Here is a 14745-nt window from a genome sequence, read left to right on the forward strand (position 1 = left end):
GAATGTATGTGACAATCTCTTTGGGTACTGGGAAAGAAAAGGTGTTTTTTTTCTAGCACACAACAAAATGTAAATGTCTGTAAATTAATTTTGCAAATATTTCTGAATATATCATAATTAAGAAGGCACAAATGAAGCACATAGTCTTATCATAAAAACTGTATGTGCAAATGTAATTGTCATTTCTGTTGAAAATGTGTTGCTTGTAGTGGCAGTGTGCTCCCACGCCATGCATACTCCAAACTTTGCCACTCCACTCTATCCCACTCCACTCTACCACACTCTGCCCCATTCTATGACACTCCACTCCAAGCCACTCCATTTGGCACAAAACTCCACTTTATGCCGCTTCACACCAGGGCATTCTACTCCACTCTACGACACTCCACTCCACTCTGACACTTTATTCCTTCATACTACGATATGCTTGACATTCCATTCTATGCCACTCCACTCTACTTGCACCCCTTAATTCTATGCCCTTCCACCCTATGAAACTGTACTTTACTCCACTCTACACCACTTCACTTTTTGCCATTCCACTCTCACACTCTACTCTACTCCACTCCACTCTACTACACTACACTCTAAGACACTATGCTACTCTAGGCGCCACTCCACTGTACACCACTTCACATCACTCAGCACCACTCCACTCTGACTCTACTCCACACCACTCTATATCACTCCATGACTCTACAACACTGACACACCACTCTATGCCACCCTACTCTACTACACTCTACTCTGACACTTAATTCCGCTCTATGTCCCTCCACTCTGTTTTTCTGCTCTGTCCCCTCACTCCATGTCCCTGTCCCTCCACTCTGCGTCCCTCCACTCTGCGTCCCTCCACTCTACGTCCCTGACCCTCCACTTGGCATCCTTCTAAAACGCTCTGCTTTTCGCCACTCTTCTCTGGTTTTCGCCACTTGCTCTTCTCCGCTCTGCTTTTTGCTGCTCTACTCTGCTTTTCATCGCTCTAATCAGCTTTTCGCTACTCTGCTTTTTACTGCGATATTCTGCTCTTCGCTGCTCTATGCCATGCCAGTCCGCTTTATGCATTGCCGCTCCCCTCTACTCCATGCCACTCCACTGTACATTACTAATCTTTTAGCCGTGCTTCACAGCTGAATCCCCAAGGGGCTAAATCACAAAAATATATAGTTCAGTGAGTGTGGAGAAACACATTCCTATTGCAGGGGCACACCGAGGGTGGGACACAAATAAAGGAGAGGCCTTGTCAGATGAACTGTGGAAATATTTCTGCATGCAAACACGTAAAATATCATTCAACAACAGACAGATTAATGCAATTTAAATTTCACCACCGAACGTCCTATACACATGTGAACCTGTATAGAATGGGCCTCAGAATAGGTGAAAGTTGTGCACGTTACCAACACCCTATTGCAAGTTTCAAATGTAGGGCCTAGTATTGCCTGCTGGTAAATGACCTAGGATAGCAGTAATGGGTAAATCTTCAGATATGCCACATCACACTTTGCTACCCACAACATTGATTTCACTGCTTGGCTACGTCAAGAACATACCAAAAGATTTGGAGGATCACCATCATTGGCCACGTGCTGGCCAAGTGGCCGGTGGAAATTCGTTGTGGAAAAAGCATATCACTGAAGGTCAAAAGCTAAAGTTCTGACATGCTCTACTGTGACAAAAACACAGACATTTGTGCAGATAGCGTTACTCCGAAAGTCGTGCCTGCTTGCATATGTAGCTAATATAGCTTTGATAGCCTCAATAATTATACATGGAAAGTGTGATTATCTAGCAGTATAGCAAGTGTGATACAGTCATCCAAAAATGTGCTAACCTTAGATACATATATTTAGTAATGGTTGTATTCCCATCAGATTATCTCTTGAATTGTTATCTCAAATTGATTATTCCCAAAAATAGCATTTGCCATTGTGTACTGTAGTGTTATGTTTGTTAATCTCAATAAAACTTTCCGAAAAAAGAAAGTGACTACAAATCAATATACTTTGTACCATGGCAAATTTAATGTTTTGAAGTGATATTTTTCTGAGGGTATTCCATAGCTCCCTTTTTCAGACATTTTTTAATACAGTTCCCTGCTGTGAGTAAAACTGGTTCAGAGGGTGCAATTTCTCTACATGACTTGGGCATCTAGTCATACTCGTAGACGGTCTCTACTGTGAAAATGCCATTCCAGTACTAAAACCTTTTGTTACACCAAAGCAGCTTCAATCATTGTAAACTCAAATTGTATTAATCTTGCTTACATGATCACGGCTGTCAAGTATGCTGATTCCATGCCTGAGCAGTTCATTCATGCAAGATAATTTTTCTGCAGTCTTGTAATCCTTAATTGATAAAGGGATAAACAGGACAGCAATTCCTTGTATGCAGATAAAATAACTGGATGTATAAACTACACAGACTGACTTCTGGTAAACTTCACCTTTGTACATACAAAGTGGTTCCCCACTGTCTACCCGCCCAGTCTGGGGAACATGGAATTGTTAATAAAGCTGCTTAGGCTATGTCTGCTAGGATCCGGTGTTTAAATCTGCGGGGATTCTAGTACTTTTTATATTATCTACTTTTAAGTGATGTTCGATTCTGAAACATAATGTTGAACGGATGAGAAGAATAATGGCGCACTGCCAATTTACATTTCAGATAGCTTGTTGATTCACAGAAACAGTTTTGTCTGCTAGTTTGCAAATCTAAAATGGCAGTCCAGAGAATTTGGAATATGTACATTTCATGCTTCTTTAAACCACCAACTGGTGATTATGTTTTATAGACAATGATTATTAACAATACAAAGGAATGATTGTTTTGCCTTGATTTAATAACTTAAATTGAGCAAACAAAATATTTTTTTTCTTTTTACAGATGCTAAGACAAGCGAAAAAATCCAAGAAAGTGGCACTCTTCAGGTGTTTGCAAATCTCTTAACTCCACAGTCTAACTGTACGGCAAAAGTAGCTCACATCATAGCAGAAGTAGCCAAAAATGGTGAGGTTTTCTACGAGAACTTTTTCTGCAGGAACATCTTCAGTTTTTCACCTGACCTGTCAGTATGTTTTACTTCATTTTAGCTTTCATTTTGTAGACTAGACTTTATCCATCTCTCACCTTAAGTCCCTTGTGTGAATCCATTGATTTTTCATGTAGTGCGTAATATATTGAATGCATGCCTAGCTACCATCCATACTTCGCCCCTACTGTCAATCACTACCATTTACAAGCCTTATTTACAAGCAAATTTGTGCTGTGCCATAAGAAAGTAAGATAATGCTGGTGCTGGGCTTCATAAATAATTTTCAATGTTTTCTTACTCTGAAATTAGTGCAGCTGATCATGAAAAGTTGGAATTCCCAGGTTACTGTGTTATTGCAATATGCAGGGTGCACTTGTGAACACATTTTAGGTCTAACCACCAACAGATTTAGACTTGAATTACCTCATGTCATAAATTTTCCAAAAAGTACAAAGTCACAGAGATAGTGTGGGGCTATTTCTGCTTTTGGGTTTCATAGTTTGCATTGGCATTTAGTGAATAGTTACATTAACCTATTTGTGTTCCCATTAGGTTTTGGTGATGAGGCATCAATTACTCCGTTATTTAGAATCCGATTCAACATGGGTTTACTTTGTTTGCATGACAATAGTTTAATTGTTCATTTATGGCATTTTTTTATGAGGAGGGTGCTAATTGAATATTTGAATGCCTTAGATTGTCAAAAAGCCAATGTGTTATCCCTAATTGTCCTTGCATGTTTTTTGCTGCCTTGATTGCTTGGGCGAATTGTTTTTTTGTTCACAAATTAAAGTTGTGCTTGCACTTAAGTGTTCTGAAAAATAAAGTATAAATACATACCTTATGTCTTATATTCCAGTGCTATTGCCATATTGTTATTAAACAACCCACACAATATTGCTAAAAGAAACTGCTAAATACTAATTTTGAATTTTCCGTCCGACCCAATTTGCACATACCCCTTGCATTTTCCACTAACACTAATGTTTATAAACATACTAAACAGCAATTCTCAAACTCAATTTATTAGCACATTGCTCAAACCCTGTTATAACAAAGTATTACAATGTTGTTACAGGTAACAACAATTTTCTCCTTCTGTTACATTCTGACTATATCCCTTTTACATTGTAAAAATGTATTTTTACTAATAAACATAGACTGCAACATACAAGACATTGTGTGATATCAGTCACAACAAGGTATAGCCTTACTAACACAGTAAAACATGGGGTGTGATTATAACCACCCTGTGTTCATGTAAATATGTATTTATTGGACGGGGACTCTCACCCACATTTCATGACGTACTTCACCATTTGCTCCTATCTTCACTCAAGCTCAGATCTCTCTTGGGTGGGCTCAGTCGCTTATGAGAGCTCTTATATACTTTGTGTTTGTAAATCCTGAATGAAAAGGATAGATATAAAAATATCTAGTGGGTTACTAATCTAGTTTTATTGGGGCACTTACAATAAATTCAAAGTCAAATGTCTTAAGATGCACAGGACTGACAGTTATCCCGGCATCTAAAGAAAAGTTGCATGTTTCACTCAATGATAAAACCCTCACTAGTCAGTGGCCATCTTCAGGACTTATTCCAAGTCGCCAACAACCCTGACTGTGTGCTGTATGTAGGACAGTATTACATAAAACAGATATACAGACGGACACTTGCTGTTGCTGTTTGTGTTCCTTTTAATTGAGTCTGCCCTTTAAGAGAAATCAGATTGGTTATCAGTAGATCAAAAGATGAAAACTCTTGTAGATAGATTGCCTTCTTTTTTTTTTTTTTTAGTTTTTCTTTATCATAATGCAGGAGACAGAGTATCATGCCATCCTTGAATAACTTTTCACATCATAAGTTAACTATACATAAAAATCGATACATTAATCTGAAACATTAGAAAGTACCCAGACACACATAACTGTGTACTGTTAGTGAATGGCATTAGATATGCATTAATTAATTGAATCTCCTTTTCCTTCCCAATTTGACCAAATTCTATCTAAGCACTTGTTATCTCCAATCTTCTTCGCATACAAGTTCTCATAACTCATTACTTTTGCCATTTTTGTATACCATTGAACAATAGTAGGTATGCCTCTTGATTTTCAGTTGGCTAAAATTAAGAACTTGGCTACTAAAGTAGCAATAAAGCAACACTGGATAAACTCAGTTGGGAGATTATATGTCTCAGATGGGATACCGAAAAGAGCCCCTAAAGGATCAGGAACGATTACCTGTCCAAGCCAAACCCCTATTGCATTAAAGATGTTGGTCCAAAATGTGCTCTGTTCAGGGCAGATGAAGATCATATGCAGCTAGCCCCCAGAATCAGACCCACATCTAAAACATCTATCAATCAATCAAAGGATTTATAAAGCGCACTACTCACCCGTTAGGGTCTCAATGCGCTGGGTGGGTAGCTACTGGTCGTTAAGCCATGTCTTGAGGCGTTTCCTGAATGTCAAGAGGTCTTCGGTCTGGCTAAGGTGGAGCGGTAGGGAGTTCCAGGTCTTGGTGGCTAGGTGAGAGAAGGATCTTCCTCTGGGGGTGGTGCGGCGGATGCGGGGGACGGAGGCGAGTGCGAGGCTGGCGGAGCGAAGATTGCGAGTGGTGGTGTGGAAGGTGAGTCTGTCGTTGAGGTAGGCTGGGCCTGTGTCATGGAGGGCTTTGTGTGCGTGCATGAGGAGTTTGAAGGTGATCCTCTTTGATACTGGTAGCCAATGTAGGTCTCTGAGGTGGGGGGATATGTGGTTGTGGCATGGGACATCAAGAATGAGGCGGGCGGATGCGTTCTAGATTCTTTGCAGCTTTGTTTGGAGTTTGGTTGTTTTTCCTGCATATAGGGCATTTCCGTAGTCCAACCGGCAGCTGACCAGGGCGTGGGTGACAGTTTTCCTGGTTTCGACAGGGATCCACTTGAAGATCTTGCGGAGCATGCAGAGAGTGTTGTAGCAGGAAGAGGAGATGGCGTTGACCTGCTGAGTCATACTGAGTGTGGAGTACAAGACGAATCCCAGGTTGCGTGCGTGGGTGGTGGGTGAGGATGCGGATCCTAGGGAGGTGGGCCACCAGGAGTCGTTCCATGCTGAAGGGTTGGTGCCAAAGATGAGGATTTCTGTCTTGTCTGTGTTTAACTTGAGGCGGCTTGATTCCATCCAGCTGGCGATGGCGTGAAGTCCGTTGTGGAGGTTGTTCTTTTCAGTTGTAGGGTCTTTCGTGAGGGAGAGGATGAGCTGAGTGTCGTCTGCGTAGGAAACTATGTTGATGTGGTGGGTTTGTGCGATGTTGGCGAGTGGCGCCATGTAAACGTTGAAGAGCGTGGGGCTGAGAGATGATCCTTGGGGGTCGCCACAGATGATTCTGGAAGCTTCTGACAGGAACGGTGGGAGGCGAACTCTCTGGGTTCTGCCTGAGAGAAATGACGAGATCCAGTTGAGTGCCTTGTCGCAGATTCCAGCGTTGTGGAGGCGTGTGCGGAGTGTGTGATGGCATACCGTGTTGAAAGCTGCAGAGAGGTCCAGGAGGATGAGTGCTGCTGTTTCTCCTTCGTCGAGCATGGTCCTGATGTCATCTGTGGCAGCAATGAGTGTGGTCTCGGTGCTGTGGTTTTTGCGGAATCCGGATTGGGAGGTGTCGAGCGCCTTGCTGTCTTCCAGGAACCGGGATAATTGGCTGTTCACGATTTTTTCGATGACCTTCGCTGGGAAGGGGAGGAGGGAGATCGGACGGTAGTTCTTGGGGTCGTCTGGGTCCGTCGTACATTCGTTTGATTTTTTCTGGTTTATAATAAAGCATCCATTTTCCATAAAAGGCCATGCGCTTAAAATTAGCTGTGCAAATGGCTTTTCCTGTAATCTGATTATAATATGTACATTGGGCTCTAGTTACTGCACAACCTGTGGTTTGTTCAAATGGTCCAGCACCACCTTTAGTTCTAAATTCTGACTTAAAACCCTATACCAATTTCCAATACTGGACAGGCTAGAGATGAAAAAGGCCGACCTATTTTCTAAGCCATTTCTGGCACCTACGCCAGATAACTCCTATATAGATGCTATATTTGAATGAAGCTAAAATACAGATTTTGGGGTCACTTCTTGGTTCTCCTGAGTAATCCTTTGCCAGGAGACTAAATAATTGTTGTGACAAAAATCTCTCAACCGCCAAGAGCTGCCCATCTACTATCTATGGGCTGCCAAGAAAGAAATTGCCAGACCTCTAAAACACACCTTAAGAGCCTCCCATACTGAATAGTCAGAAGCCATCTGTGTCTGTTAACCCTTAGTAATTCGTCCAAATTTATTTTTATCTGTGTAATCCAGATATCTTCTGTTAGGAGTGTTTTGTTATAGCACCATCTTGCTTTTTGTGCGGGTGTTGCTACTAACATTACAGCTAAGCTGATCAGTGAGTGATCTGAAAATGCATTATTAAAAATAGCAGTGGAACCAAATGTGATATTAAAAAGAAATCTAACAGTGAAGCTGTGCCAAACCGTTTCGAGTGACACGTAAATTGACAGGGCAGCTAATTTTGGGCCCACCACAGATCGATAAGAGCAAAGTTGCATATAAGAATTTGCAACTCGCGAGCAGATTTGGACTTATGATGTGTATTCGACGTGAAATGTCTAACAGCAAATCCTGGATTAAATGAATGTCCCCACCTATTATTAAATGTCCCGTCTCATGTCATAAAAGAGAACAAAGTTCATACAGCGGAGAGAGACATCCTCTATTGGGCCATAATAGTTCTATAAGGTTATATAATTCATTTCCCATACAAATTTTAACCAAAATCCATCTAGCCCTCAGATCCCGAACTACCTTAAGAATTTCTGATTCAGCGGTGTGCTCAATTAAAATTGCCACCCCACGATGTGAGGACTGTGAGGAGGCAAACAATGTCTGTTGTATATTCGAAGACACATGAGTGAAGTGACCGCTATCCTTTAGGTGTGTCTCCTGTAGAAATATTATGTCTGCCTTTAAAGTTCTGAACCAAGCTAGCATACCTTTACATTTCACTTTGTCTTTTAAGCCCTTTACATTGCATGACACTATTCTCAACTTATAGCAAGACATTGCAAAATATCTTTCTATTTGTCTACTGCAAATTTTCCTGTTACTTCCACCCCTGACCTTCCACAGCTGTGACCCACCACCTCGGCCTTACCCCATTGAACAAGGGAGCCCGACCCATCCCAAGCTCTCTCCTCTCCCTCCACCTCCTCCCATTTGACCCCCAGTGCCACAAGCCCCCACTCCCTACCCTTAGTTTGGTGCATTGACATAGTACCAAAGGGTCCTCTGAGGATGCCAAAGGCACATGAAAAAAGAAAAAAAGAATACCTCTCCAAGAGGGAAACAGCCTAAAGGATACCATTCTTTCCCCCACCTGTTGTCCCAGAGTAGCAAAGCAATATTTAAGGAATTTGATTCACATTGTTGTGCCAACTGACATTTCATTCATTACCACCCCCGTTGCCAGATCTAGTGCTCATACCCCCACCCTCTTTCCATCCTGACTGCTGAATTGACAATTGAAAATCCAGTGCTTGCTGTACGGAATGAGACTCTGGCCTTTAAAAAGAACTTTCAGCCTAGATTGCTGGACAATACCAGCGGGCATCCCTACTTGCTGAAAACTGCTAATTAAGTTCCTAAATTCTTTTTTATGGCGTGCTGTCAAAAGTGGACATACCAGATAAAAACTTGGAAGAAAAGTTGCCTGGTATCTGATATAATTTATCTTTTATAGCTTTAGAAAGGATCAGTTCCTTAATCCAATAGTTCCCAAACTTTGCTAGTATTGGGCGAGGATACTTGGCATTTGAAGGTTGTACATTGGGAACACGATGTGCTTGCATAATAGTTACATCCAGTTTTTAAGCCTTGGCGTCTGGATAGACGTATTTTTTTGCTAAATCAGGTTGACTACGGTTTGTCCATTTTCTCGTTCTTCTGGAATACCAGTAAATCTTAAGTTCGTGTGGCGAGATCTATTCTCTGCATCATCAATCTTAGACTGCAGATCCATCAGTTAAGCTTGAAGTTTAACAGTAGAGGTGTCCTGCTGCACTCTTGCATCCTCTAAACCTGATTGCTGCTGTTCAATCTCTGATAAACGCGTAGTTAAATTCTGCATACTCTGATTAATGAGGTTGAGCTGTTGTTCAGTCTTTTTACTAGCCTTATCCTGCAAGACCTTTATTGTCCTTAATTCGGCTAGAATTTGAAGAAGAGATTCTATTGGTGAAGTATTATCTTTTCCTTTTTTATCTGCTTGCATTTCTGTCTGGTGACACTCAAGATTGGATATACTCATCTTATCCTTTGGAAAATCCTTGTTCTATTCCAGTCGACTCTTCAGCCCTTTTGGTGGCTCTAGAATAGAATCCGTAAGCAAAGTCTGCTGAAAGTTAAGATTGCTCCCTATTTTATAAGAAGCTAAGTTACTCTCCATCTGATCTGATATTGCAAAATTATTAGTCGGCCTCAAAGGGACTCCCTCCTTAAGAGGTTCCTTTATCCCAGATCTCACAAATAGAGGATAAGTCTGGGCTTCCGAAGGCCTTAAATACAGATTTTTTCATCCCTCTTGGAGCGGTGATATTATTAATGGTTGCCTCTGCAGTAGTCTTAAGAGCAGGGCTGGGATCTGGGGGTCTTGCATCAGAAACCTGGGATACCTTGACCTTTTCCATTAAATCTGTTGTGCCAAGCTTCATCTTTAGTTGTGCTTGCAGGTCCTCTTTTTCTTGCCCTGTGTATGAGCGTAACGAAAGGTTCAGGGAGGAGAAGGGTGATTGCGTTCCTGTTGCCATAGTCAAAAGCCCCTGAACCTTCTCTGCTAAACTGTTTCACTGCTTACTAGCTGACCTTGTAGTTGCTTTGGCTTCCTTAGCGGAAATAGTCTTAACCCCTTAGCTGCTCGGCCTTCCTCCCATGTGCTGAGCCCTTTTCTGGCTATTTGGGGTAGTTTGCACTCAGGCCTTCATAACTTTTGTCCACATAAACTATGCGCTCCAAATTTGTGTCCTTTTTTTGCACATCCTAGGGATTCTAAAGGTACCCAGGGTTTGTGGGTTCCCCTGGAGGAGACCAAGAAATTAGCCAAAATACAGTGAACATTTTGTTTTTTAAAAAAAAATGGAAAAAAGGGCAGCCGCAGAAGGCTTGTGGTTTTTTTCCCTGAAAATGGCATCAACAAAGGGTTTGCAGTGCTACAATCACCATCTTCCCAGCTTTTAGGAACAGGCAGACTTGAATCAGAAAACCAAATGCTTCAACACAATTTTGGCATTTTACTGGGTCATACCCCATTTTAAAATGTGTTTGTTCTTTCAGCCTCCTTCCAGTTAGTGACAGGAATGGGTATGAAACCAATGATGGAACCCAGAAAGCTAAACATTTCTAAAAAGTAGACAAAATTCTGAGTACAGCGAGGGGTCATTTGTGTACATCCTACAAGGTTTTCCTACAGGAAATAACAGATGAAATAAAAAAGTATTGAAATTGAGCTGAAAATAACAGCTATTTTTCTCTGTTTTGCTCCGTAACTTTTTCCTGCAATGTCAGATTTTTTTAAAGCAATATACCATTACGTCTCCTGGACTCTTCTGATTGTGGGGATATATAGGGCTTGTAGGTTCATCAAGATCCCTAGGTACCCGGAGCTGAAAAAATGAGCTGCACCTTGCATTGGGTTTTCATTCTATACCGGGTATACAGCAATTCATTTGCTGAAATATAGAGAGTGAAAAATAGGTATCAAGAAAACCTTTGTATTTCCAAAATGGGCACAAGATAAGGGTGTTGAGAAGCAGTGGTTATTTGCACATCTCTGAATTCTGGGGTTCCCAAACTAGCATGTGAATTACAGGGCATTTCTCAAATAGACGTCTTTTTTACACACTGGTTTGCATTTGGAATGACAAAAATGTAGAGAAAGACAAGGGGCAATAACACTTGTTATGCTATTCTGTGTTCCCCCAAGTCTCCTGATAAAAATGGTACCTCACTTGCGTGGGTAGGCCTAATGCCCACGACAGGAAACACAACATGGACACATCACATTTTTACATTGAAAACTGAAGTGTTTTTTGGAAAGTGCCTAGCTGTGGATTTTGGCCTCTAGCTCAGCCGACACCTAAGGAAACCTACCAAACCTGTGCATTTTTGGGAACTAGCCACCTAGGGAAATCCAAGATGGGGTGATTTGTGTCGCTCTCACCAGGTTATGTTACCCAGAATCCTTTGCAAACCTCACAATGTGGCCAAAAAGACACTTTTTCTTCACATTTCGGTGACAGAAAGTTCTGGAATCTGAGAGGAGCCACAAATTTCCTTCCACCCAGCATCCCCCCAAGTCTCCCAATACAAATGGTACCTCACATGTGTGGGTAGGCCTAGTGCCTGCGACAGGAAATGCCTCAAAACACAACACGGACACACCACATTGTCCCAAAGACAGCAGATCTGTTTTTTGCAAAGTGCCTAGCTGTTGATTTTGGCCTCTAGCTCAGCCGGCACCTAAGGAAACCTACCAAACCTGTGCATTTTTGAAAACTTGACCTCTAGGGGAATCAAATATGGGGTGACTTATGGGGCTCTCACCAGGTTCTGTTACCCAGAACCGTTTTTAAACCTCAAAATTTGGCCAAAAAAACACTTTTTCCTCACATTTCGGTGATCGAAAGTTCTGGAATCTGAGTGGAGCCACAAACTTCCTTCCACCCAGCGTTCCTCCAAGTCTCCCGATAAAAATGGTACCTCACTTGTGAGGGTAGGCCTAGCGCCCGCGACAGAAATAGATCACACAACGGTCAATGTTGGTCCATACATGAGGGCAACTGTTGAACCTGGGGTGATCCATTCCTGATGCAGGCACTAGGTACATGCACTCAAGTGGGGCAGTGTTTTTGTCAGGACAGGTGGGGAAACACTGAGTGGCTGGACTTTTGTGGATCCCAGCATTTTCCTGTAGTTTGTGTGACAGAAATACAAGAAAAAATAGAGTTTTTATTCAACATTTCAGCTTTGCAGGGTGTTCTGGGTAAGAAAACTTTGAGGAATCCACACAAGTCCCCCGGATGTCTAGTTTTTAGAAATGTCTGGGTGAAGTATGTTTTCCTATATGGCCGCCAAGCCCAGGACCAAAAACCCGGGTGCCTGCCTTACAAAACCAGTTTGTTTTGTGATAGATAATGTTGGCGTGTCTCCACTGTACGATATGGGTGGTGGAATTTGGGGCTGAAATAAATTGGGGAGCTCCCAAGAGAGCACTCTCTCTCTCTGTGCTTGCACCTGCTCTCTGGGTTGGGCTAACCCGCTTTTGTTCCGTTGCTCAAACTGTGCTTGCAAAGGGACAGTAGGACTGTCCCCATCACCTCCCTCATAATTACTGGAAGAGGAGTTGTCGAATGGGAATCCTCCGGCCGAAAAATCACTCCCACAGTCTGCGCCATTGTCCTGTCCTTCAGATGCTGTCTCAGTATCTGCGGTCTCAGTCTCTGATCCTACATCAGAGCTATCCTCTGCAGTCTTACCAGTTTCCCCTTTTTTCTTTTCCTATAGAGCAGTGGTTCCCAACCTGTGGGCCGGGGACACAGGGGGTCCGCGGCTGCTTAAAACATTTAATAATATTAGGTCCCAGCTATCAGTAATGACTCCTCGGGGTTCCCCGTGTTCCAATAATGATTCAGTGGGGGTCCCCGGGCTCCAGTATTGATAAAATGGGGGTCCACGGAAGTCAAAAGGTTGGGAACCACTGCTATAGAGGAATGTAAGGAGTGTGGCTTGCACCTCATTTACCTCTGTTTTGCTTCTATCAACTCCAAACGTTTTTTAAAATGTTTTCCCAATTGCCACTTGTAATTAGTACACCCATTCACCGTTTAGTCACAGTGATGCATCCTGCAAGATCACCTCCTATTGAAACTTTAAAAAAATATAATAAGAATTCCCTGATCTATTATCCATTCCTGGGTCTTCCGCAGAATGCATCTACAAAAAAAGTCTGCAGACAGTCTAAAAGACCAGTTGGCAGGGACCTGTCCTCTTTATTGTATATTGGAACCACAATCATGCCCCTCCATGTTTTGAGGAAATGCCCCCGCAGCGATTGCATTGCCTATAACAAGCATATATCTAGACCATGGCTCCTTATCTAACAAAAAAGGTCCGCTGGTACACCATCAAGACCTGAGGCCCTGCCACGCTTGGTCACCTCAAGTGATAGCACAATATCAGATAACACAACCATTTGGGTATCACAAAATCCCGACAAACCAGAGGGAGCACAGATCTGCACTTGCTCTTCACCAGTCATGTCACAAGAATATAAAGCACTAAAATGCTCAACTCAGGCAGCCGGGCAAATATTTGTAGAAAGCTCCAGGGCACTCAAGTCTGGCCCTCTAGCAACTATGGACCAAAATTTAAAGTAGTCATTAGCCAGGGCTGCTCATTTAATGCTCCCCACCTCTGGTCGTCCCAGCTTTGCTTTGCTTTTAGAATAGCAGCCTTATGCACCTTCCTCAGTGTAGCAATTACGGTAACTTTCTTGGGTTTAATCGCTTTAATCTATAAGGAGTTTAAAGTTCGACAATCCTTATTAAACCAAGAGTGATTCCCACTCACTCTATTACCTCTCATTTTAGTGGGAGCAGAGAAAAGCCCCACCACTCTCTTGAAGAAATCAACATGAACCTTAATCAATTGCTCAGAAGTACACTTAACAACAAAGTCCTCCTTAACATATGTAAAGACAGCCTGAAAGTCCACGTTCACATCGTTTAGTATTTCTAGGTTTGCAGCCACCTGCTGACACTTAAGATGGCGTTTATCATATGTCAAAAATACATCTTTAGCAGACATTGTGGCACCTAAATCCAAAAGAATCATGGGCCGCAATATTTGGAATTCCACCGACAAAGGATTATGGTCACTCTCACTATATTCCACTACCTTCATATCAATAAGAACCAACCACAGTCTTAAATCAACAAGACAGTAGTCTATTCTATTAGTTTGGTTAACCCCATTGTATGTGTGGCAGCCCTCCAGATCAGGTTAGTCCTCCCATTAAGAACCCACAACCCAAATTCCATGGTTAAAGCTTTTAACTGGATGGTCATTTGAGACCATCTGCCGATTGGCTGGAGCTCCAGGGCTGGGACTGATCATACTGAGTCCTTTTGATGAGTGTATTCAAGATCGTCAAAGTCTAGGGGCTCAGAAGTAATGTGGAAATCCCCTGCGATCATAAAATAATGATGTCAGAGGCACGTCTAAGAAAACCCTCCATAATGGAGAGTACGAAAGTCACTCCTCTCCTAACCCTTTGTGTATACATGTTAACTACAATCAGTCCAAAGTGAGGGGCGAAGTTCAATTGAATGGCCAGGAAGTCCGTCGAGCCCACGTAAAGCTGTCGAATGCAACATTTCAATGTAGTTTTCCCCCATATACCTAGACCGTCCGATGGCCTACCCTTCTTGGTGGTTAATGCTGGGGTAGAGAAGTTCAGGAAACCTGTTTTATAAATGTCTTTCAAAGCCCACATCACTTGAAAAAAACAAATGTTGTATCCATCCACAAATTGCACGTGGAGAGGTAAAAAAACCTTAAACTTCAACTCTGCTACATTCTACGAAACAAGAGATGATACCCTACGAACTAGTTTCTGTATTATCATG

At 42.2% G+C, this 14745-nt stretch overlaps 1 protein-coding gene across 2 annotated transcripts in view; it reads left to right on the plus strand.

Annotated features, from left to right (window-relative positions):
• Window positions 1-14745, plus strand: part of RAP1GDS1 (Rap1 GTPase-GDP dissociation stimulator 1) — a 625331-nt gene that overhangs the window by 239453 nt on the left and 371133 nt on the right. For both annotated transcript variants that reach the window (XM_069238277.1, XM_069238286.1), the window contains exon 3: window positions 2887-3009. In XM_069238277.1, coding sequence (XP_069094378.1) covers window positions 2887-3009 — 123 coding nt within the window. The remainder of the gene's footprint in view (window positions 1-2886; window positions 3010-14745) is intronic.

This window comes from Pleurodeles waltl, chromosome 1_2, assembly GCF_031143425.1.
Source record: "Pleurodeles waltl isolate 20211129_DDA chromosome 1_2, aPleWal1.hap1.20221129, whole genome shotgun sequence".
In the NCBI taxonomy this organism is placed as follows: Eukaryota; Metazoa; Chordata; class Amphibia; order Caudata; family Salamandridae; genus Pleurodeles; species Pleurodeles waltl.